This window comes from Centropristis striata, chromosome 15, assembly GCF_030273125.1.
Source record: "Centropristis striata isolate RG_2023a ecotype Rhode Island chromosome 15, C.striata_1.0, whole genome shotgun sequence".
In the NCBI taxonomy this organism is placed as follows: domain Eukaryota; kingdom Metazoa; phylum Chordata; class Actinopteri; order Perciformes; family Serranidae; genus Centropristis; species Centropristis striata.
In genome coordinates, this window is record NC_081531.1 from 22,863,343 (window position 1) to 22,888,620 (window position 25,278).

Below are 25,278 nucleotides of genomic sequence, written 5' to 3' on the forward strand. Positions count from 1 at the left end.
TTTTGTCATGTAAGTGCTTTTTGTGGGGAAAAAAATAAAAATAAATAACATTCAAATTTTACCTCTCACATTCACATTTTTACCTCTCACATTCACATTTTACCTCTAACATCCACATTTTACCTCTCACATTCACAAAAATGTGTGTACCTGAGAGGTAAAATTGTGTTTAAGTGATGTGTTTGCAGAAGGTCTTTCTCTCTCCTGCTCTCCTCATCTTTGTGACGTTCTCTCTTTGTACACCACTGTGACATGGTAAGTGAGCAGAATTGGTTTACTGAAAGACAAACAACACATTTCTGTGGAAATATTTATTTTAATGAAATTAGCAAGAGCAAAAGCTGCAATGATTACTCCTGTTATGTAACAGTAAAATGGGGTTAGCTGTTCAAATGAGGTGTACAAGATGTATTGCTCCCAAAAAGAAGTACAAGTGGTGAGATAATGGTTTGAACTGGTGGTCCCCAATCAGCAGGTCATAATCAAACCCATGAATGTGCTATCGATACATCTCTGATGCAGATATTTCTAGCTGCCTTTAAACCCTGTTACCAGCACTGTATGTCTTTCAACAAATTACCCCATCTACTTTTATTTTGTATATCAGGTGAACAAAAGGAGCTAACCAATCCTCCCACTGTAAACCAGGTGTAGATTAAGTGATATATGAATCCATTAGAAAAGCCAGATACACACACACACACACACACACACATATATATAGTTACATAAAGTTTTCTGTCAGACTGAACAGCTCACTTATTGCTTCAGTCTGTTGAACAAGATGATTCTGTGTTTTGGTCCTAATGCTGCTTGATGACCACCAGGTTCTTCAGCATGTCGAAGGAGTTCCCATCAGGCTCCACTGACACCAAGCCCTGCTCCTTGTTATGCACTTGGAGGAAGCCGTTTTGGTCCAGACCCACCACCTCAGCCTGCACTCCGTCCTCGCTCCAGAGATGCACCCGAGTCCCGCTGAGGACAGAGAACAGAGATGCTGTCACAGATCTGATTCAGGATGTTATTACAGGGTTCAGGACATGACAAAACACTGAGACTACTCACCACAACCATAGGCCATAAGCCCTTTATAAACTATATAAGCCTAATGCCATGCTCGCCCTACTACTAACTGACATGTGTGTCATGTTTCACTGCTTTGGCTCCTTCATTTCCTGACCTTTGTACATGATATCAGAGCCAAAGACCGATATTGTGTATGGAAGATTTCTTTGTCCGATTTGTTTTGCCCTATTAGGACCTACAGAGAATATTTAGCAATGTATGGTAACTTTCATTACATATTTGCTTGAATTGCTGTGAAGTTTTAGCATTGCTTGTTATCAACATTTGCTATAGAATAATTTTACGTAAAGCCAAATGGACATAGAAACTTTTTTTGGTTATTTGGGTTTGAAAAATTTTTTTCAAGTTCTTTTGTATACAGAATGTATACTTTGAGGGGAAAAAAAGTGCAATTTGAAAAAAATAATGAGAGGAGGGAGATTTTTTTTCATTATGCAGTTCGAGAAAAAAGTTGAAATGTCGTTAACTTTTTTTGTGTTTGGTAAAGTTGGAAAGATTGGCTGTTCCCGTGTCAATAAGTCACCAGAGGAACATTGTTTTCTATCCGAACAGTTACTGCAAGCTACAACCTGATTTTCATCAATGTCAGGAAATGAGCGATAACCACAATATTTAAGGTGTAGTAGTATTAAAATCTCAGACACAAAAAATTAGCTGTAGTTATATGGAAGTAAGTATGTGTCATCGGAGTTTGAAATAAAAAAGTATGGAAGAATTATCCTATCTTTATTCAAGAGCGTAGATTTTCAGTTTGAGAGCATAATTTGTCTTTCTCGTGCTCAGATTTGTTCTCCTCATGCTCACATTTTGCGCTCGCACTCAGATTTCTGCTGCTTTCTTTCAAAATGTGTGCGTGCACTTAAAAATCACATGCTTGTGCTCACATTTCTTCTTCTTGGACACAAACATTTCGCTCGCACTCAAATATGTCCTGTGCTCGCTCAAATCTAAAGTCTACGCGCTCAGATATCAACTCTGCGCTCTCAAAACTTTTGTGCTCGCACCCAGAACACGCACGTCCTCTCAGGTTGAGGTGTCTGCTCAGACTGAACGTGGTCCCGCCCTGCGCTTAAAATAGTGTGTTTCACCAGCCAATAGGGAGACAGCTAGATTGTGGCCCTGTCTTAGGTGCGTTCCCTCGCCTTTTTGAGCGCTCCATCGGGGCGGGTATATGGTCTGTTTGTAAAACTGCTTCTCTCTTAAAATACACCAATTTACCATATCAGCCAGCTATTTGAATCGTCACCTATTTAAGACGCAGCATATTTATGTAGATTAATCTTAAGTGGTTTAGATTATATATATATATATATATATTTTTTTTTTTTTAATTGTTATTATTATTATTTATATATATATGTGTCACGATAGTCCAGTGGTAAAGGACACTACCATCTGTTGCATTTTAAACCATGGGACGCCGGTTCGCATCCCGTCCGCTGCACTCTTGCTGCATGTCTTATTATGATTTAAAATTTTAATTGATAAATTAATGTAACAGTAATACAATCCGTGTAACCAGCTGCTTCTCTTATTGAAACGTTTAACAAGAGATGATGGGTAAATAGACTTGGCTACTTGATTAAAAAGGTACAATGAAAAATACGCTATGATGATGATAATGATTTGAGGATAACATTGGTGCGTGTAATGCAGTGTATCACCGTCCTATTTACGCGGCCAAAGCCAGGGGGCGTATAATTAGGCTAATGTTGGTAATGCTTTCACAAGAAGAAGACCTTGAGCAGGATTCGGAGCGCGGCAGCGAATGAATGGGAGACCAGATGGATGGCCAAAGACCTCAAGTAAGTTCATTGCTAAATGTTGCTACAACTCAAAACACTCGTACTTATCAACATATATAGCGGGCCTTTGTCTGCAAGGTCGGCACTAGGGACAGCAACTCATTATGAAGGAAGTGACGTCAGCGGGGATTCCCTTCAGCTCGCGCATCATTATGTGTGCCTACCTGCCGCTGGTTAGATCATACGTTGCCAATTATTGTACTTTCGTTGTACATTTTACAATGAAGGCCCGCTATATATGTTGATAAGTACGAGTGTCAAAATGATTACTGTACTGTTATTGAAACTACTGTACATGATCGATGTGTTTTGAGTTGTAGCAACATTTAGCAATGAACTTACTTGAGGTCATTGGCCATCCATCTTCTTCTTGTGAAAGCATTACCAACATTAGCCTAATTATGTGCCCCCTGGCTTTGACCGCGTAAATAGGACGGTGATACACTGCATTACACGCACCAATGTTATCCTTAAATCATTATCATCATCATAGCGTATTTTTCATTATACCTTTTTAATCAAGTAGCCAAGTCTAGTTACCCATCATCTCTTGTTAAACGTTTCAATAAGAGTAGCAGCTGGTTACACGGATTGTATTACTGTTACATTAATTTATCAATTAAAATTTTAAATCATAGTAAGACATGCAGCAAGAGTGCAGCGGACGGGATGCGAACCGGCGTCCCATGGTTTAAAATGCAACAGATGGTAGTGTCCTTTACCACTGGACTATCGTGACACCACTGTACAGATGAAAAAAAAATATATATATATAAATAATAATAATTAAAAAAAAAAATATATATATATATATATATCCATCCATCCATCCATTCTCGTCCGCTTATCCGGGGCCGGGTCGCGGGGGCATCAGGCTAAGCAGGGCATTCCAGGCGCCCCTCTCCCCAGCCACAACGTCCAGCTCCTCCTGGGGGACCCCGAGGCGTTCCCAGGCCAGGCGAGAGATATATATATCCCTCCACCGTGTTCTGGGTCTTCCCCGGGGCCTCCTACCAGTTGGACGTGCCCGGAACACCTCTAACGGGAGGCGCCTGGGAGGCCTCCTTACCAGATGCCCAAACCACCTCAGCTGGCTCCTTTCGACGCGAAGGAGCAGCGGCTCTACTCCGAGCTCCCTCCGGATGTCTGAGCTCCTCACCCTATCTCTAAGGCTGAGCCCAGCCACCCTACGGAGGAAGCTCATTTCGGCCGCTTGTACCCGCGATCTCATTCTTTCGGTCACTACCCAAAGCTCATGACCATAGGTGAGGGTTGGAACGTAGATGGACCGGTGAATCGAGAGCTTTGCCTTCAGGCTCAGCTCCTTCTTCACCACAACGGTCCGGTACAACGCCCGCATCACTGCTGACGCCGCACCAAACCGCCTGTCCATCTCACGTTCCATTCTACCCATTCTTGAACTCCTTCGCTTGAGGCAGTACCTCTCTCCCCACCCAGAGGGGGCAGTCCACCGTTTTCCGGCAGAGAACCATGGCCTCAGACTTGCTGACAACCGCTTCACACTCGGCTGCAAACCGCCCCAGTGAGTGCTGGAGGTCTCGGCTTGATGAAGCCAAAAGAACCACATCATCTGCAAAAAGCAGAGATGCAATTCTGAGGTCACCAAACCGGATCCCTTCCTCCCCCCGGCTGCGCCTTGAGATCCTGTCCATGAAGACCACGAACAGAATCGGAGACAAGGGGCAACCCTGACGGGGGCCAACACCCACCGGGAACGTGTTTGACGTTGTGCCGAGTATGCGGACACTGCTCTCACTTTGGTTATATAGGGACCGGATAGCTCGTAGCAACGAGCCCGGTACCCCTTACTCCCACAGTACCCCCCACAAGACTCCCCGAGGGACACGGTCGTAAGCCTTCTCCAAATCCACAAAACACATGTAGACTGGATGGGCAAACTCCCATGCCCCCTCCAGAAGTCTTGCAAGGGTAAAGAGCTGGTCCGCTGTTCAACGGCCAGGACGAAAGCCGCATTGTTCCTCCTGAATCTGTGGTTCGACAATCGGCCGGAGCCTCCTTTCCAGCACCCTGGAGTAGACTTTCCCGGGGAGGCTGAGAAGTGTAATTCCACGGTAATTGGAACACACCCTCCGGTCCCCCTTTTTGAAAATGGGAACCACCACCCCGGTCTGCCAATCCATAGGCACTGTCCCAGACCTCCACGCGACACTGAAGAGGCGTGTCAACCATGACAACCCAACAATGTCCAGAGCCTTCAGCATCTAAGGGCGAATCTCATCCAACCCTGGCGCCTTGCCGCTGGGCAGCTTTTTAACTACCTCGGCGACCTTCGCCAGGGATATTGATGAGTCTTCCCCTGAGTCTTCAGACTCTGCCTCCTCTACGGAGGACATTTTGGCTGGATTAAGGAGTTCCTCAAAGTGTTCTTTCCACCGTCTAAGGACATCCCCAGGTCGGGTCAGCAGGTCTCCTCCCCCGCTGAACACAGCTTGGGCCAAGCCCTGCTTTCCCTTCCTGAGTCGCCTGACGGTTTTCCAGAACCTCTTTGAGGCCGACCGGAAGTCCTCCTCCATGGCCTACCCGAATTCCTCCCATACCCGAGTTTTTGCTTCAGCGACTGCCACAGCTGCAGCCCTTCTGGCCGAACGGTACCTGTCTGCTGATTCCAGAGACCCCTCGGCCAGCCAAGACCGAAAGGCCTCCTTCTTCAGCTTGACGGCCTCCCTCACCGCTGGTGTCCACCAGCGGGTTCTTGGGTTGCCGCCACGACAGGCACCGACGGCCTTCAGGCCACAGCTCCTACCAGCTGCGTCAACAATCGAGGCTTTGAACATGGCCCATTCGGACTCCATGTCCCCAGCCTCACCGTGAGTTGAAGACCCTGCAGACAGGGGCCTCTGCCAGACGTTCCCAGTTCACCCTCACTACGCGTTTGGGTTTGCCAGGTCTGTCTAGCATCCTCCCCCGCCACCTGATCCAACTCACCACCAGGTGGTGATCAGTTGACAGCTCTGCTCCTCTCTTCACCCGAGTGTCCAAAACATGCGGCCGCAGATCAGACGATACGATAATAAAATCGATCATCGATCTTTGGCCTAGAGTGCTCTGGTACCAGGTACACTTATGAACAACTCTATGTTCGAACATGGTGTTCTTTTTGGACAATCCGTGACTAGCACAGAAGTCCAATAACAGAACACCACTCGGGTTTAGATCGGGCAGGCCGTTCCTCCCAATCACCCCCCTCCAGGTACCATCATCATTACCCACGTGAGCGTTGAAGTCTCCCAGAAGAACAATAGAATCCCCAGATGGTACCCCTTCCAGGACACCACCCAGAGACTCCAAGAAGGCCGGGTACTGCGAACTGCTGTTTGGTGCATAAGCACAAACAACAGTCAGAGACCTTCTCCCTGCGACTTGCGGCCGCAAGGAGGCGACCCTCTCGTTCCTCGGGGAGAACTCCAACACAGCGGCGCTCAGCCGGGGGCTTGTGAGTATCCCCACACCCGCCCGGCGCCTCTCACCCTGGGCAACTCCGGAAAAGGAGAGAGTCCAGCCTCTCTCCAGGAGTTTGGTTCCAGAGCCCAAGCTATGCGTGGAGGTGAGCCCAACTCTTTCTAGTTGGTAACGATCCACCTCCCGCACAAGCTCGGGCTCCTTCCCCGCCAGCGAGGTGACGTTCCACGTCCCCAGAGCTAGCCGCTGGAGCCGGGGGTCAGCACGCCCAGGTCCCCGCCTTTGCCTGCCGCCCGACTCTCTGTGCACCCGACCCTTATGCCTGAGTCTGCGGGTGGTGGGCCCACAGGTCGGCGGGTCCACATAGTCTTTTCGGGCTGAGCCCGGCCGGGCCCCGTGGACAAAGGCCCGGCCACCAGACGCTCGCCTGCGTGCTCCCCTCCCGGGTCTGGCTCGAGGAGGGGGCCCCGGTTTACCCATGCCGGGCGAGGTACACTGTTTTAAATGGTCCCGCTTCATAAGGGTCTTTGAATCGCTCTTAGTCTGGCCCCTCCCCTGGGACCACTTTGTCATGGGAGACCCTACCAGGAGCTATTGCTCCCAACAACACAGCTCCCAGGATCACTGAGGCACACAAACCCCTCCACCACGATAAGGTGGCGATTCTTGGAGGAGTATATATATATATATATATATAACCACCCGCAGACTCAGGCATAAGGGTCGGGTGCACAGAGAGTCGGGCGGCAGGCAAAGGCGGGGACCTGGGCGTGCTGACCCCCGGCTCCAGCGGCTAGCTCTGGGGACGTGGAACGTCACCTCGCTGGCGGGGAAGGAGCCCGAGCTTGTGCGGGAGGTGGATCGTTACCAACTAGAAAGAGTTGGGCTCACCTCCACGCATAGCTTGGGCTCTGGAACCAAACTCCTGGAGAGAGGCTGGACTCTCTCCTTTTCCGGAGTTGCCCAGGGTGAGAGGCGCCGGGCGGGTGTGGGGATACTCACAAGCCCCCGGCTGAGCGCCGCTGTGTTGGAGTTCTCCCCGAGGAACGAGAGGGTCGCCTCCTTGCGGCCGCAAGTCGCAGGGAGAAGGTCTCTGACTGTTGTTTGTGCTTATGCACCAAACAGCAGTTCGGAGTATATATATATATATATATATAATCTAAACCACTAAAGATTAATTCTACATAAATATGCTGCGTCTTAAATAGGTGACGATTCAAATAGCTGGCTAATATGGTAAATTGGTGTATTTTAAGAGAGAAGCAGTTTTACAAACAGACCATATACCCGCCCCGACGGAGCGCTCAAAAAGGCGAGGGAACGCACCTAAGACAACAATCTAGCTGTCTCCCTATTGGCTGGTGAAACACACTATTTTAAGCGCAGGGCGGGACCACGTTCAGTCTGAGCAGACACCTCAACCTGAGAGGACGTGCGTGTTCTGGGTGCGAGCACAAAAGTTTTGAGAGCGCAGAGTTGATATCTGAGCGCGTAGACTTTAGATTTGAGCGAGCACAGGACATATTTGAGTGCGAGCGAAATGTTTGTGTCCAAGAAGAAGAAATGTGAGCACAAGCATGTGATTTTTAAGTGCACGCACACATTTTGAAAGAAAGCAGCAGAAATCTGAGTGCGAGCGCAAAATGTGAGCATGAGGAGAACAAATCTGAGCACGAGAAAGACAAATTATGCTCTCAAACTGAAAATCTACGCTCACTCCGATGACACAGATTTACTTCCATATAGTTACTATAAGTATTGTTTTGGCAAAATCTGCTTTTATATAATTTATGTGAATTTTGTATACATATAATAGACATATTGAGGAAAAAGATTGTAGCTTGCAGTCTACTTTACTGATCTCAAAAAGTTGTCTTCATTCTCAACATTTGGACTGTTTTTCTCAAAATGCACAATTTTTTACCCCTCATCTCATTATATTTTCTGTTACCTGGCCCTAATCCTCTTTGGTACCCAAGTAAATGAACATGTGTGACACTGATGGTAGTAAAAAATTATCAACACAATGCTGAAACACAGCTGAATCAAGTTTCTCAATCTAAATGAAACATAAACCGAAGCGCAGTGACTTCATTCTGAAGAGTCACCTTTTTCAAAACCAACATGGCTCAGTTCAAAATTTTGTTTCAAAACAAAACTACTCAAATGTCTGTAGATTTTACGGTGAAAAACTGCTAAACCATGACAATAAAAGACCGTAAAATAATAAATGGGTTAATTCAGTTTCAGTAACAATGAAACACTGTAAATGTATATATCAGCCAAAACAGTATTTTTTACAACAACGTAAATACATTACTCCACTGTAAAATACACTGGCACCATGTGTGAAACAAAAATATACTGTAATATATATACAAGTGCACTGTAATTTTTGCATTTATCTTTTGTAAAAACTACTTTTTCTCACCGTTAAATGTATGAAACACCAATATCTCTAACAGAAATGGACTGTAATATTTTATGGTAAAATCTTTAATTTCTGCAGCATTTATAAAGTATTTTCTTGTCAATTATATGGCAGAACAGTTTCTTTTGATGGAAAAAACTTTTTATTTATACGGTAAAAAAATGGAATGAAATGACAATCTTAAACATGAAATCAACAGTGCAAATATCTTTTTACTGTAATATTTTTAAAAGTTTGACCGTATTTATTACGCTAAAGTTCTGGCAACCAGAGCTGCCGTTTTTTCACCGTTAAAACAACAGTTGCTTTTTTACAGTGTGCGGTGCTCACCTGTGAAGCCATCTCTTGTAGTAGGTGGGCAGGATGGCGTCGGGGCCCCCCTGCTGGAAGCTGCTGATGAGGTCCTCCAGGCAGCTGACGGTCCGGGCGATGAGCTGGGCGCAGCTGAGCGGCTGCAGGCAGCAGTTGTGCTGGATGTTGTACTGCTGGATCAGGTCGTTGATACACACTGTTGGGTTGCTGTTTGTCACATTGAAGCCACAGCCTGTAGGGTTAACACCATGGTCAACAAGTAATTAAGTAAGTAAGTCTCTGCAAACAACAAGAGGCTGGATCTCACTGGTGCTGCTATTACAAAAAGAATGTATCCAGTAGCGGTTCTACACAGGGGCCTACAGGGGCCACTGCCCCTGTGAAGAAGCCCTTGGCCCCTGCTGTGGCCCCTGTGTCAAATTAATAATAAAATGATCAATTTATAATGATGAACAACTGAACAATTCTTACCTATTTTTTGTTCAAACAATATCTCATTGTACACAAAATAAACCCAGAATGTGCACTTTGTACAATAGTTTAATTGTGCAATAAAAGCCTGTGTATATTTTTAAAAAAAAGAAAAAAAAAAAAAGGTAATTCTCACTGTGCTGCACTTTCAAAAAAAAAAAAGTAATTGTGCACAAAAAAATGAGAATTAATTGTTATTGTTAGTAAGTCTCATTGTTTCAATCAATGTTTTTGTATTTTCCAAATAAACTTAAATTAGATTTTTAAATAAGCTAAAATAAAGGTTTAAATATCATCATTGCCGTTTTTTAATGTGCCCTATTACAGATAGAGTAGGTGTAAGGTTCAATTATGTGAATACAAGTGCATCTTAATAAATTAGAATAACATAGAAAAGTTTATTTATGTCAGTAATTCAATTAAAAAAGTGGAAATAACACATTATATACAGGCATGGAAGAAACTATTAGACCACCTGTGTTTTCTTCACTTTATTGTTCATTTAATGTCTGGTACAACTAAAAGGTACATTTGTTTGGACAAATATAATGATAACAACAAACATACCTGATAAGAGTTTAATTTAAGATCTGATATCTACACATTTTCCGTGGTTTTCTTGATAATGATTTTGGTTATTATATATAAAAATAAAAAAAAACTTAAAATTTATTGTTGTTATATATTTGTCCAAACAAATGTACCTACAAATATTAGGCATATTAGGCAGGCCGTATTAAGGAACAGGCCGTATTTCCAGCTTCCTAACTATAAATTTAAAATATTGTTGTATGTAAACTTTTTTTCATATTAGGCATTCAAATGAACAATACATTTAAGAAAAAGGCTGGTCTAATACTTTATTTTTATGACTGTAGATCCATTACAAACAGAATGAAAAATTTCATGTCTTCATTTTTTAAATTTCTTCTTATTATAATGATTATGGTTTACATTTAATGAAGACCTAAAAATTCAGTGTCTGTGAATATTACAAAGGACCAATTTTAAAAAGTATGTTTAATATGTAAATGTTGGCCTCTGAAAAGTATGTCCATCTATATGCCTCAATACTTTGTTGGGGCTGTTTGACTTGAACTACTGGAAATGGGCTTTTCATCATATTCTACTTTATTGAGATGCTCCTGCAATTGAGTGCCAGTCTCATTAGCTGTGATAAAGGGAAGGTGTTTACCTATGAGCAGATGAAAGGTTGATCCTAATACAGTGGAAGTCACCAGGACTCCCCCGAGCTTCATCAGGTTACTGTAATAGATGTCATTGGGCCACTTCACCCTCAGGTCTATGTCCTGAGGAGCATTAAAATATATAAGACATTTTCATTAAATACCTAAAGAACTAATGTTACTATCTCAACAACACAACAACTATTTCAATGATATTTAGGATTTATTCAATCAAAAGCTGCCCGACAAAGCCAAAAGGCACTTATGCAACTTAATTTTAGTGAAAAATTAGTTTAAATCATTTTTGTGGCATTTAAGACATTCTTTATCACGTGGACAATATCTTGTCTCTTTTGTGTCATACTTTGAAGAAATACGGATCGTAGAATAACCAAGGGAAACCACAGTAACTTCAGTTGCTGTATTCCTTCTATGTTTGGCTGCGCTGAACTGGACTTACTGTAGAGTACTGGGAAGTCATTGCACTCTGGCTTTGGTTTGCAGAACATAAAAGTGAAGTTATTATAGGCACGTTTCCATTAGGTACTTTTTCCCCTAGTGAGTTGCTATGGGTGTGGTTTGGGAGAGAGGATCCGCCCAACCTACCTCCCTCGGGTAGGTACTTTTCTGAGTTGCAACTGAGCGGCGATTTTGCGCATGCATGATTCATTTGCAGACTGGTGCAAACTGGACACTGAGGGGTTAACAGACTGTTCCCTCTGACTGCAGCTGGAAGAGACTGGGCTGCTTGTTAGTGCTTTGGGACAATGGTCCTTTTTAAGAGGAGTAGGAACGAGTCTCCAATAGTCTCCAATAACACCAGAAAAAAATTGCTAGATCTGTCGCTAGTCGTTTTTTTAATAAAAAATAAAGAGTCTAGAAGGGACTGAATAGTCACTTAATATGGCGACAAAAGTCGCCAAGTTGGCAACACTGCTTGCCGCGTCTGTCTGTTGTCACAGACCAACACCATTGGTTAGCCGCTACTAAAGTACCTGTATGGGAACAGAGGCCGAGGGGAACTAACTTGTGTGGAAACTTTGTTTCCAAAAAGTACTCAAAAAGTACTCAGTGGAAACACTCCTTATGTTTCACCTCTGTATTATAGGGTACTCTTTGCTGAAGCACACTCTTGTATAGCTAGTGATACTAACACAAGTTCACAGCAAGTGAATAAAACAGTTAAAAGGAACAGGATGGTGGAGATGGCTTTGACACAGGTAATAACCATTGGATAACATAGGTAAAATTACCAAAGTGAGCATATATTGCTTGCTAGGGCCAGCTAACAAGCAAGTGAATAAACATCAAATAGCAGCAGAGCTTCTCCCAGAGAAAATGGAAATTGTGCAACAAATCAAAAGGAATCTTAGCCATAGACTTTGTTGTGAATTCCTGATGCTGACACGGTTTTATCTGTGTCACATTTCTGCATTTAGGTACCTATTTTGCTCTTCACTCAGAAACATCCAAAAACATGAAATATTTAGATTTTTAAAGATACTTGGAACATCACAAGAACACCATAATAATCATAATGTAACAGTAAAAGGTGAATTTTCATGTGATAGCATTATCAGAATAAGGATTTTTATCATCACGTCATTATATTGATTTTTGTTGTGATCAAAAACTAAAGCAACAAGATAAAATGTAAGTTACTGCCTTTTGCTTTGGTATGACACTTTGTTGAGAAGTTGTACAATGGCAGAACATAGTAACTGCCAAAAAAGGGGCAAAGGTCAAATCAGAGGTCAAGATTAATATGTACAAAGAATATTCTGATATATAAGATATAAAACTGCCACATATCAAATTATCTGCCTGGAACTATTTTGGCTGGACAGCAACTTCAGTCATTTTTCTCTTCACTCTGAGAAGTTACTGCCTTTTGGCTTTGTAGGTAAAAGCTGATATTATCTTAGTTGGGGAAATGTGAAGGCTCATACCTGGTATCCAGGAAGTGTGCGAACAGCCTCCACCACAGCCAGAGAAGCCAGATGCTGCAGGAAGGGAATCCTCTGTCCCAGTCTGGAGCTAAGCTCCACCTGGACCGTCAGAGTGAACATGGCACAACCCAGAGGGCTGAGCCAGGCGTTCCTGCCCCGACCTGCAGGGAACACACCAAACATGCAAGGAGATGCTTAGTGATGCCAAACGTCTATTACATGCCTGTGTTTCTACATCTGAGGTGTGTGTGAATGTTGTGTATGCAGGTTTACAGCATACTGGAGCACTGACCTCTGCCCTGGTTCTGTCGAGCAGCTACCGATATTAAACCCACATCCTTTGGCAAGTGCAGAGTCAGCCTGAAGGGAGACAAGAATGAAGAACACAGAAATGTTTAAAGCTTCTTCAAAATGCCTTAAAGGGGCACAGAGTTTAGCATAGGGCTGCACAATTTTAATCGCCACGTTTAAATTAATCTGAAGTCGGCGATATTTCCATTTTAAAATGCAGCTCTCTTGCATATCTAATCAAGCTCTTTCTACACCAGTAGTCCACCAACCACAAGGGGGCGGGGCTGTTTTTCTCCCCTGAAAAAAGCTTGGTTGCTGATTGGATAGAACGCTAAGCAGGATGTGACGTAGTACTCAACGCCACAACAACACGCCCCATTTGTAAAAGCCGGTGAAGCAGTGTTGCCAACTTAGTGACTTTGTTGCTATATTTAGCAACTTCAGATCCCCTTAGCGACTATTTTTCCAAAAAGCGACTGGCGACAAATCCAGCGACTTTTTCTGGTGTTATTGGAGACTCGTTCTTACTCTTAACAAGCCTCCAGCCTCCACGGAGTAAGAAGAGTAAGAACGAGTCGAAGCAGCACAGTCCTCCTACAGCAGTCTCTCCCAGCTGCAGAGCCGGGGGGGATGTTAACCCCTTAGCGTCCAGTCTGCAAATTGCTAACAGGCTAACAGTTAGCTCTGTTGCACTACAGTGTGTATGTGCTGCTACAGGGGGTGTTCACTTAGTGATCTCTGTTTGTTTACAACAAGCACCAGACACTCTGTACACACTAAAAACTGTTCCTGTTGTTTGTTTAAAAGTAGTGCAATACAAATACAGATGTTTTCCTTAACATGATGAATTATTGTGATTGATAATCGTAATTACAATATCGTAATTCATTTTGGCCATAATCGTGCAGCCCTAGTTTAGCCTCACGCTCACTGTTGCCCTTATCAACAAATAGTAATATACATTTCCTCGTGTAGCACTATGAGTCCAGTCTTAGTCTCAATAGAGACTGTGAATGATCCAACCCTGGGTACTTTATAGAGAGGGAAAAGGGGACCTGGCTGTACTGTGACTAAATCAGCAAGCAATACTTAAAACAGTTTTAAAGAAGAGTCAATTAATAAAGAAAATTATCTGCAGATTAATAAATCATAAACAGTTGTTGAGGAACTCCATTTTGGCTGATACTAAGCAATTTTGTCAACTTGTGGAATTCATTTTAATTATCCGACTAAACTTGTCAGCACCAGTTGTCATTAAAGCCAGCAAAGATGGTCACTGACTAAGACAGCTTATGAAGTTTCTTATTAATGCTAATGCAAGTTGTAGTTTAAAATGCAGTTGTGTTGCCACGATCGTCCCGCAAGGTTGTAATTATTAGCACAGTGTCAGCCAGTATTTCATCAATGCTTATTTGAGAGCTGGGGGCTTCGTTACTCTCAGAAACCAAAGAGAAAATGTTTGCACATTCTCTCATCTCCAAATGCAATTAAAGCTGATCCAGTGATCCAAGGCAACTGCCCTCTATTGGCTGGTGAACAAAGATTGTGAAGCTGCCAAAGCAAGCGAGCAGGGCCTTTCTGCTATTGTGATGCAAAGTTGGTCAGTGGTAAATCAGCTTAAACCCAGTCCAAGTGTGAGGGTGCCCCAACTCTGGCCAGATAGAGCTTTGTAACAGACTTCTCTAAGAACTGTTTATCAAAGGGATAGATGGATGGCTCAATCTAGAGTCTGAGCTTAGGGAATTCTGATGTGACAGGCTGTTAACTTTGTATTACTGACTAAATTAGCAATGAGTTAATAAGCCTTCAGGTATAGGTTAAGTATGGATGATTAGTATTAGTGGGTTTGCAATTTTTTCTTGTCCATCTTATAACAAAAGTCAGGTGCCAAAGACAAAGGCACTCATACAGTGCAAAATCTGAATCTTCAGCCACCTGAGTGAATATCTTCCAAAGTTACAGCCTTTTTAGTACAAAATTGTGAGTATCGTTTTTGCCACTCAACAGGGATACACCTTCAAAGAAGGACTTTTATGGTAAAATGAGCATACAGGCTGCATCCCAATGTCAAGGATCTTTCCTTGGTAGGCTCCTTCCTTCAGAGTCGGGTTCTCCAGAGACGAGGCCAGAGTCCTTCCTTTCACTGGTGTAACGCAAAAATGGAACAGCCTTCAGTGTGCAGCTGTGCATCATTGCATAATTGGACATCCTGCTTAAATTCAGCGCTACAATTTCTAAACCAGTTCACCACATGGATGTGTCTTTGACATCAGCACTCTGACACATATTTGTGGAAATGGAAGAATTTGCGAGATTCGCTGATACACTGCTCTCTGTTGGAAGAGCATTTAATTGTTCTGCCTCTCATTTCACGCCGCTCACTTAGAGTACCAATCAGGTGAAATTGGATAATCTTCCACAGCACACCTGATGATTTCTTACGGCACACTTGTGTGCCGCGGAACAGCGGTTGGGAATCACTGGTGTAGTGGTTAGTACTCTTCCCTTACAGCAAGAGGGTCGCCGGTTCGCCGGCCTGCAGCAATTCTGTGTGGAGTCTGCATGTTCTCCCTGTGTCAGCGTGGGTTCTCGTCGGGTACTCCGGCTTCCTCCCACAGTCCAAAAACATGTGCTTAGGTTTAATTGGTGACACTATATTGCCCGTAGGTATGAATGAGAATGTGATTGTCTGTCTCTATGTGTCGGCTCTGTGATAGTCTGGCGACCTGTCCAGGGTGTACCCCGCCTCTCGCCCAGTGTCAGTTGGTTAAGAATAATGAATGAATGTTTGTTTGGACAAATACAGTAGTGTTCAAAATAATAGCAGTCCAATGTGACTAACCAGATTAATCCAGGATTTTCGTTTATATTTTATTGCTACATGGCAAACAAGGTACCAGTAGGTGCAGTAGATTCTCAGAAAACCAACAAGACCCAGCATTTGTGATATGCAGCCCTTAAGGCTGTGCAAATTTTGCAATTAGTTGAAAGGGGTGTGTTCAAAAATATAGCAGTGTCTGCCGTTTACTTTACAAACACAAAACTATTTTGTACAAACTTTTTTTGTTTCTAGGATTTAGCAATCCTGTGAATCACTAAACTAATATTTAGTTGTATGACCACAATTTTTTATAACTGCTTCACATCTGTGTGGCATGGAGTCAACCAACTTGTAGCACCTTTCAGCTGTTATTCCACTCCAAGATTACTTAACAACATTCCACAATTAATTTACATTTCTTGGTTTTGCTTCAGAAACAGCATTTTTGATGTCACCCCACAAGTTCTGAATTGGATTTAGGTCCACTCCAGAACATCAATGTTGTTTGGTTTGGAACCAGATTTTGCTGGTTTACTAGTGTGTTTGGGCTCATTGTCTTGTTGAAACACCCATTTCAAGGGCATGTCCTCTTCAGCATAAGGCAACATGACCTCTTCAAGTATTTTGACACATGCAAACTGATCCATGATCCCTGGTATGTGATAAATAGGCCCAACACCATAGTAGGAGAAACATGCTCATATCATGATGCTTGCACCACCATGCTTCACTGTCTTCACTGTGTACTGTGGCTTGAATTCAGAGTTTGGGGGTCGTCTTACAAACTGTCTGCGGCCCTTGGACCCAAAAAGAACAATTTTACTCTCATCAGTCAACAAAATGTTCCTCCATTTCCCTTTAGGCCAGTTGATATGTTCTTTGGCAGATTGTAACCTCTTCTGCACATGCCTTTTTTTTTAACAGAGGGACTTTGCGGGGGATTCTTGTAAATAGATTAGCTTCACGCAGATGTCTTCTAACTGTCACAGCACTTCCAGGTAACTCCAGACTGTCTTTGATCATCCTGGAGCTGATCATTGGCTGAGCCTTTGCCATTTTGCTTATTCTTTTATCCATTTTGATGGTTGTCTTCTGTTTTCTGCCACGTGTCTCTGGTTTTGCTCTCCATTTGAAGCATTGGAGATCATTTTAGCTGAACAGCCTATAATTGTTTGCACCTCTTTATAAATTTTCCCCTCTCCAATCAACTTTTTAATCAAAGTACGCTTTTCTTCTGAACAATGTCTTGAACGACCCATTTTCCTCACGCTTTCAAAGAGAAATGCATGTTCAACAAGTGCTGGCTTCATCCTTAAATAGAGGCCACCTGATTCACACCTGTTTTTTCACTAAATTGATGACCTCACTGCTATTTTTTTGAACACACCCTTTCAACTAATTGCCCAATTGCACAGCCTCAAGAGCTGCATATCATGAATGCTGGGTCTCGTTGGTTTTCTGAGAATCTACTGCACCTACTGGTACCTTGTTTGCCATGTAGCAATACAAAATATACTAAAAACCTGGATTAATCTGGTTAGTCACATTGGACTGCTATTATTTTGAACATTACTGTATAATGAGTACAACAAAACTATCTCATAAGAGTTTAATTTAAGAGCTGATATCTAGTCATTTTCCATGGTTTTCTTTATAATAAGAAATTGAAGAAAACAATAATCTAATAATTTTTTCCCTCACTGTATTTAGTATTGCAGTATGGGTGCACTGTGGGACAGTGCAGGTACTACATCACAGGTTCTTGTTTTTTGTTTATGGCAAGTAAACAGTGAAATAATTTAGAGGTAAACAAATATAAAGCAAATGTAAAAGCGCCCCAGCAGAGAGCATCCCACTGGTTGCAAAAATAATTCAGAATGTGTAGAAGACTATGAGAACTTCTTGATTGATTACCTTAGAAAACATTTGTTAAAAAACAAATGTACCTTTAGTTGTACTTGATTTGAATAACTCAGACCACCTGACAGCCTTGAAAAAAATGTTAACCTATCCCTTAAGTTCACCTGTGTAGTGGTTAATTCACTAGACTATTCACTACAACACTATTTGCAAATCCTTTAATCTATGCAAATATGTCAGCCAGACGTGTATAGCTGAGGGCAAATGAAAACGTGGGGAATGTAAAAAAAAAACAAAAAAAACCAACCCTCTGAAAAAGCTCACAGCTTCAGGAATTTATTCACTAAACTGAAGCTGATTGCAGTGGACGTTTTGTATAGCGCTTCTGCAGCCAAGTAACTGCCAACATGTGCTCGCTAATGAAAAAAAAATAGAGTTTAAAAACAAAACCCTGGGTCTCTGCTGTCAGAAACACATCGTCTTTAGTCTCAGATGGAAGGAAGTCCTCTTGAATACTGAATATAAATAGCCTATTTCTTATGCAGAAAACTGAAAAAGACAAGAAAAAAGGCTAAATGCATTTTTTTCTATGTGATACAATTATGCTGGAGTACAAATCTTTATATTAGAACATCAATAGGAATAGATAAACACTCACAACCGGGAGGAGGCTGGAACACTGTTCAGTACTGTGAGATCTTAATATACGCCATATAAGCTGGAGCATGACCCTGCTGAGTGTGAGCCTGGTTAGGAGGTGGTTAGTCCCTGCTGAGGTCGTAACTAGGGGATGCTGTTGTTTGGCAGGACCACCGGAGAATCAGCCCGATGCGTGACTGACAGGTCTCTGCCAACAATCAACCCCCTTGGAGAACGAGACCAGGGGCCCAGCTGGCTCTCTCTCTCTCGAGTCCTCAAGCTTCAGAAATGAGCTTTATATGAGAAAAGCTGGACCTAACAAGACAAGTGAGTCCACTGCTGACCACCTCTTGTGATATCGCAGTACCGGGGACATGGGACTGGGCTGGGACTACATTTGGAATTGTTCCTCTGTCAATTTGTGAAGGCCTGAACTGTAAAAGTGGAAACATTAAAACACCCAGTTCTGATTTATTTATTCCCATCTGATCTGATACTTTCGTCAACAATAATCATGTTGAAAATGTTAAAGTGAGAACATTATTAATTCCACATTACCAACTTCCCTTATGTGCAATATTACAAGTACTGTAGTTATGTGCACCTTAGGGTTGGGCGATATGGCAAAAAAATGATCACGGGGGGGGCACGGTGGCGCAGTTGGTAGCGCTCTCGCCTCACAGCTAGAAGGTCCTGGGTTCAATTCCCGCCAGGGAGCCTCCACGCCGTAGCGCTGGTCGGTGTCGGCAAAGCGGCCTTTCTGTGTGGAGTTTGCCCCCAGTTTGTCCCCTGGTCGCTATAGTGCCTCCCTCTGGTCGGTCGGGGTGCCTGATGGGGGGAGAGGAACCAGTGGAAATAACGTGATCCTCCCACGCACTACGTCCTACCGGGGAATCTCCCCCTGTCAGGTGTCAAGAAGTGGTCTGCTAACTCCACATGTATCGGAGGAAGCATGTGGCCAGTTCAGGGCTCTCCCAGACCGACAGGGACATGGTATCGCCCAGGATCACGATAGGACAAACTGGGTGATGAATAAAATGGGTTACAAAATTGTGGGATAAAAAAATAAAAAATGATCACGATATATATTTTCATACAGTTGTCATCCAACTATGGGCAAAGGTTCATCATAATTTGTCACTGTAAAGGCTTCAATTTTGACAGTGTTTTGACTAAATATATACAAAAAGACATTTGTATATCGTTTCGATTATACCCATCCTTCTCTCTTTATGTTACTGCTGTGGTGGGTTTCTGCTCAGACTACACACACACTACAGGGGGTCAGAGAACCAAGTCTCCAATCCTTTAAAACAGCCAACATGTCCATTCCAATATGCAAAGAAGCTCAAATTTATTTCTGGAACTCAATTATAGGATCAGTAACAAATCATACACATATTGTGTCTTAACACTTTAATGCTCTTACACACTCAATGGGTGGCTGTCAATAAAGGAGGAGGAGGAGTGCTTCGGTTATGTGTCTTAATGTGTTCCTGTGTACTCAAGTGATCTCTATATAGGCCAGCTCGAGGCTGAGGGCTGGGGGCCAATGCATTCCTCTAGAAAGTTAATCTTATTTTGAAAGCACATCCACTGAATGTTACAGAGGCCATCACCAGCTCTGAGGAAAGCCTAAATGTATTAGAAAGATTCTAATTGATGTTCATAACAAACAGTTATCTCCACTCAATGACAAAAAGTGAACGAAAAAGATTGCAGATGTGGGAAAGAAGGAAAAATAATATTATTGTAGCATTTTCTTTGTCTGTAGCACCCACACTGCAATAACCATCTGACAAAAAAAGAGAAATAAATAGCTCGAATTAAACAAATACATGCTTGAAAGTAAAATTATCAGCCAGTGCAGTCAGTAAAGTTTTCTTTGGAAGAATTCTTTAAATAAGTAAAAATATCTAGAAACTGGAAAAACAATGTCTTAAAATAACTCCAAAAATACTTATTTCAAGCTTGTTGTGGCTTCAAAAGCCCGAATGTAGTAACATTAAAATAAGCCAGTAATAGTTGAAACTAGCATTTTTTTTCTAATTTCAGTATCTGTGGGTAGATACTGGTGATAGAAAATGCTTTTGAAATAGCATTTAGACTACATGCAACTAAAACTCTCAACTGGAACCAGTATTTTAGGTAAAAAGATGAAAGGTGAAATCACTGTGAAGAGGTTATTCACTCAAATTTGTTACAAAAAGACACATGTTCTTAAAATAAGCACATAAAGCTCCGGTCAGTAGGTAAAATATACTCAAAACAAGATAATTAAGATACTATTACTAGATATAAGAAGAAAGTACTTGGTACGCTTCATGTTTTTTGCAGTGCACAAACCCTTGTTAGAAGACTCGGTGTAGAGATCCTCACTGTACAAGCTGCTCTTCCACATAGTCATCTAAAACAGCACTAAAGACATGTGTAGAGTGTAGCGGTTGTCTCGATACTTGAGGCACAATACGATATTGCGATTTTAAGCATTTTGTGATATGGTAAGTGTTGTGATACAATTGAGATTTAACTGTTTAACTTCATTTTGTGTCCACACAATTAAATTCAATCAAGAATTGTTTTGTCAAATATGAGAAAATTCTCAGTCTATTCATCTCACTTCAGTCTTTTTATTTCTCCACAATGAGAGTCAAAGCCACAGACTGACCAACAAAGTATTCAGTCAAACTGAACTGAAATCAAACATGTATGGACGACAACAACTTTAACTTTAAGCTTCACTGCTCTGAATTTTTTTGAATGAAACACAAAATAGCCTAACTCTGCAGCGTTGTTTCGACAACTTGTCTCCAGTATATTCCTTAAAATACTAACGGCCCTCCGAAACGTAAAATATCGATACTTGGTGGCCATGAATCGATAAAATATTGCCATGCAAAATTTCACGATACCATGCTTTATCGATATCCCCCCCACACCTAATTATTATATACACTACTTGATCTTTTAGGTTCTTTTAGATTGACAGAAAATCTTCTTTTTCTCAAATTTTCTTCAACTTTAAGCTTCCCTGCTCTGAATTCTTTTTTAATTAAATATAAAAAAGCCTAACTTTGCAGCATTATTTCAATGCTTAGATCTTCTAGTTTCATATGATACCAGTATCTCCAGTATATTCCTAAATGTGAGCCTGAGACAGCCTCTGAAAAAAAAGGCGAAAATACTGACAGCCCACCGGGTGTCGGAACACTAAATATCGATACTTGGCGGCCATGAATCGATATAATATTGCCACGCAAAATATGGTGATACTATGCTGTATCGATTTTTTTCCCAACCTCTAAATGATAGAAACACACTACAAGATGTCAACTATTGCACTGGAAGTTAATGCCAAGTAGTCACACACAGCTGGGTGCATTCAGTTGGTGGGTTGACTGAAATACGCCTCAATAGTCAGTTCAAAAAAATAAACAAGAGGGAAAAAAGAGATGGGGATATTCTATTTTGTTACCCCATAAAAGACCTAAACCAAGGACAAATATAACCTGGGTGAAGTGTTCCTTCATTATGAGGAACACAGCCACTGCACTTTATTTTATTCTTGAAACAAACAAACAGTCCTGCTGCCTCAAATATTCATCAGTGCATCAAATGTGGATGAATTGGCTGCTGAAACTAGTCCCCATCAAATGCACTACTTACTAGGGGTGTGACGAGATTAAACTTGATGATAGTTCTTGTCGCATTAAAAATCTGTCTCGCGAGATTTGTGAGCTATCCAAACTTCTATTTGTGACCTGTGAAGGCAGTAAAAGGAAAAGAAGAAGAGGAGGAGAAGGAGGGGAAGCAGCAAGCAGCCAGAATGACGTCACAGGAGCCGGCGGCTTGTAAAGAAGAGTAGCACAGTCCTCCTGCAGCAGTCTCTCCCAGCTGCAGAGCCGGAGTCTGCAAATTGCTAATAGGCTAACAGTTAGCTCTGTAGCAGTACAGTGTGTATGTGCTGCTGCTACAGGAGGTGTTCACTTAGCGATCTCTGTTTGTTTACAACAAGCACCAGACACTTGATGCCGGTAAATTAAAGATCACTATGTTTATGATAATTAGCCATGCTGCTTTGTTTTGATGCTGATGTTGTGCAGTTAGCGACGGCGGCCACAGTTGCTTCTCCTGTGTTTAATCCGTTGTGTATGTGATCACGGATCGAAACTGTCGCTAAGCGATTACGCGACAATAGAAAACCATACATCACCTCCGGAGTCTCAATCCCTCTGGGAGGGTTCATTTTTTTATTTCTATATTTATTTTTAGATTTTAACTTTTATACATTTTAGTTTAAGTTTCAATTTGTGGAAGAAGAAGTTTATTAAAAGGTCATGCTTACATCATGCATGTAAAGAGTTATAATAAAACATTTCAAAATACATGTGCAACTCGGTTAAATAAAAGTCTGTTGGTCCAGTCATATATTGTGTCATAGTAGTTTTCTTAAAATCTCGTCTCGTGAGCGAGACGAGATTGAACGAGTGTATCGTCACAGCCCTACTACTTACATTTCCATACCATTTTAAAAGATAAACATCTTCAGTAGAACCATAGACTGTATAAAATAGGTAGAAACCAGTACACTTGAAGCTGAGTGCCACAGAGAGAGCAGGGAAGTGAAAAAGTATTGATAGAAGGACAGTATTGATAGCCCAAGACTCTATGGAGTCTTGGGCTATTTTGTCCATTTTTGAATCCTTTTCATCCTGCCTGTATACACCACTTAAAAATGTTTTTCTGCACAACCTCACCTATATGACCTAATAATAATTGATTTTTTATTCTGACTTACTGGATCAACATTTGGAACCAAAAAGAAACAAAGAAAAACCAACATTAGTGTGATCTTGTGATTGTGTGTGATCCTGTCATCCAACTCTTGTGTCTTGTGTGTTTAGCGTAGCAATTTATGTCATTTTGTGTCTTTTTTTGGTCATTTTGTGTCTTTGTAAGAATTTTTGTTTCTTTTGTTGTGTCTTTTTTAGTTATTTTGTGTCTTTTATGGTCATTTTGTGTCTTTTTTTCGTCATTTTGTGTCTTTTTTTCGTCATTTTGAATCTTTTTTTTTAACTTTCAAAACACTATTATGCTCAATAAAGAATTTGAAATGTTGCAAATGTGAACAAAGGTTACAAATAAAACATATAAGAGGGTTACATCCTGTTCTATCATTTTATACTAAATCTATTTGAGGTTGTCTCCAGTTTTACTTGGTATATCATCATCAAACTGAAACTGGCCTCTCAGAGTTTACAGCCAGAACTTTAGAGGTAAATTTACAGTAGGGCTCCACGCTGCTTTGTTTTCTAGTCTGGATGTCATGAAGAAGTCTGGATTTGGTGCTTTTGGAGACTCCAGAGGGTTAAGATTACAGTACAGCTGCACTTAGGCGAATAACTCTTAAAACTTGAAACTCAAAAATTTTAAAACTGATACAATCACGTAGAGACCAAATAAAATGACATATTAAAAAGTATTAAAAAAAAGAAGAAAAAAATAGATTCACATAAGAATAGCAATTCTTATCTTTTTTATAAAAATAGATTTTTAAATGACATTAATAACATCATGTTGTCTATTCTTTAAATCAAAAAATTGGAATCAAAAGAAATTGGCAAGCAAGTGGATCTGTAAACTCTGATTTGAATCATTACAATTTTGGGTAACCTGGAGCTTTTTCTTCTCAATTGATAGATTGCTTTGCCCATAAAATCATGTAAAATGCCTATCACAGTTTGTCAGAGTACAAGGTGACCTCTTTAAATGTCTTCTTTTGTTCGACTGATAGTCCTAAACCCAAAGACTTTCAGTTAACAATGATAGGAAACAAATAAACAAGCATATTTGAGAAGCTGAAACCTGAGAATTGTTGTCAATTTTGCTGAAAAAGTAACACATGATTAACTATTTATCATAAGAATAATAAGTATATAGTGTAAAAGTACTAAAGTGTGCAGCTATCTAACAGGAAAGAAGAAAAGGGAAGATTGTAGGCTTGTCACCATAATTACTATATAGGCATATTGTTCAATATATAAAATTGGACACGATAGTTTTTTCTGGACTCAATATATTGTCTTTTACATGAGTTTACATGAGACTTTTTTGTGTTTTTTGTGTTGTGTTTAAAATAATGCTGCAAATGTTTGACAGGCAGTATGATTTGCTGAAAAAAATAATAATCTCAAGCAGCAATTCCAGCTGTTTATATGTTATTTTAATTAAAAAATGATATAACAAATAATGTTTTATAAAAATATAATATTTCCCAAGCAGCCATTCCAGCTGTATATATGTTATTTTATTAATAAAATAATATAATACATAATGATTATCTCATTGCAAATAAACTACAACCAAAACAAATAAAATAGACTTTCAGGCTCTGTTAACAAAACATAACAGAACATAACAGAACTTTTTTTTTTTTGGTTGGAGTTCATTTATTTATGTTTTATATATCTAGGATATTTTGATATATCTAGGATATTTCTTTTCCACATTTCAATTCCAATGTTTAATATTCTTGAGATTTAAAATACATTGCTGTGGAAAACTACTTATTATGCTCTAATATCATTATAAAACTAAAACAACATCAATACAACGATACTATGGTGATAGTTTCTGGGAAATATATCGTCCTAAAAAGTATGTTAGAGTGACAGGCCTAGCAGGTTGTTTGAGAGAGAAGTGTTGGAAAGACCCTCTGTGATGTAACTCTGTTTCATCTCCTCAGATCACTCAGTGACCATTATCATCTACTCATTCCAACAAGACCAGAACAAAGACGTACAAAGTAGTATATCTGACAGACAGAGAGAGGAGGCATTGTCCCAAGAGGAAGAGCATGGGCCTCTAAATCCCTGCTCAGGACTCTTTGTTTTAGGGGGGCAGCTAAGCCACAGAGGTCACCCTCTGAGATACAGCAGGTCAGGAGGATAAACGGCCACCAGCCGAGTCATCAGTGAGGGAGAAA

The 25,278-nt window shown here is 41.3% G+C and overlaps 1 protein-coding gene across 3 annotated transcripts in view; it reads right to left on the reverse strand.

The window, feature by feature from the left end:
• Nucleotides 1–274: 274 nt before the first annotated feature.
• Nucleotides 275–25,278, reverse strand: part of hlcs (holocarboxylase synthetase (biotin-(proprionyl-CoA-carboxylase (ATP-hydrolysing)) ligase)) — a 74,105-nt gene continuing 49,101 nt past the window's right edge. For 2 of the 3 annotated variants that reach the window (XM_059351053.1, XM_059351052.1), the window contains 5 exons: nt 12,975–13,042; nt 12,683–12,843; nt 10,742–10,856; nt 9,094–9,307; nt 275–975 (listed from right to left, as the gene is read on the reverse strand). In XM_059351053.1, coding sequence (XP_059207036.1) covers nt 804–975; nt 9,094–9,307; nt 10,742–10,856; nt 12,683–12,843; nt 12,975–13,042 — 730 coding nt within the window. In that variant the 3' untranslated portion in view covers nt 275–803. Of the gene's footprint in view, nt 976–9,093; nt 9,308–10,741; nt 10,857–12,682; nt 12,844–12,974; nt 13,043–25,278 lie in introns of those variants that run through there. The other variant, XM_059351054.1, reaches the window with a different exon arrangement.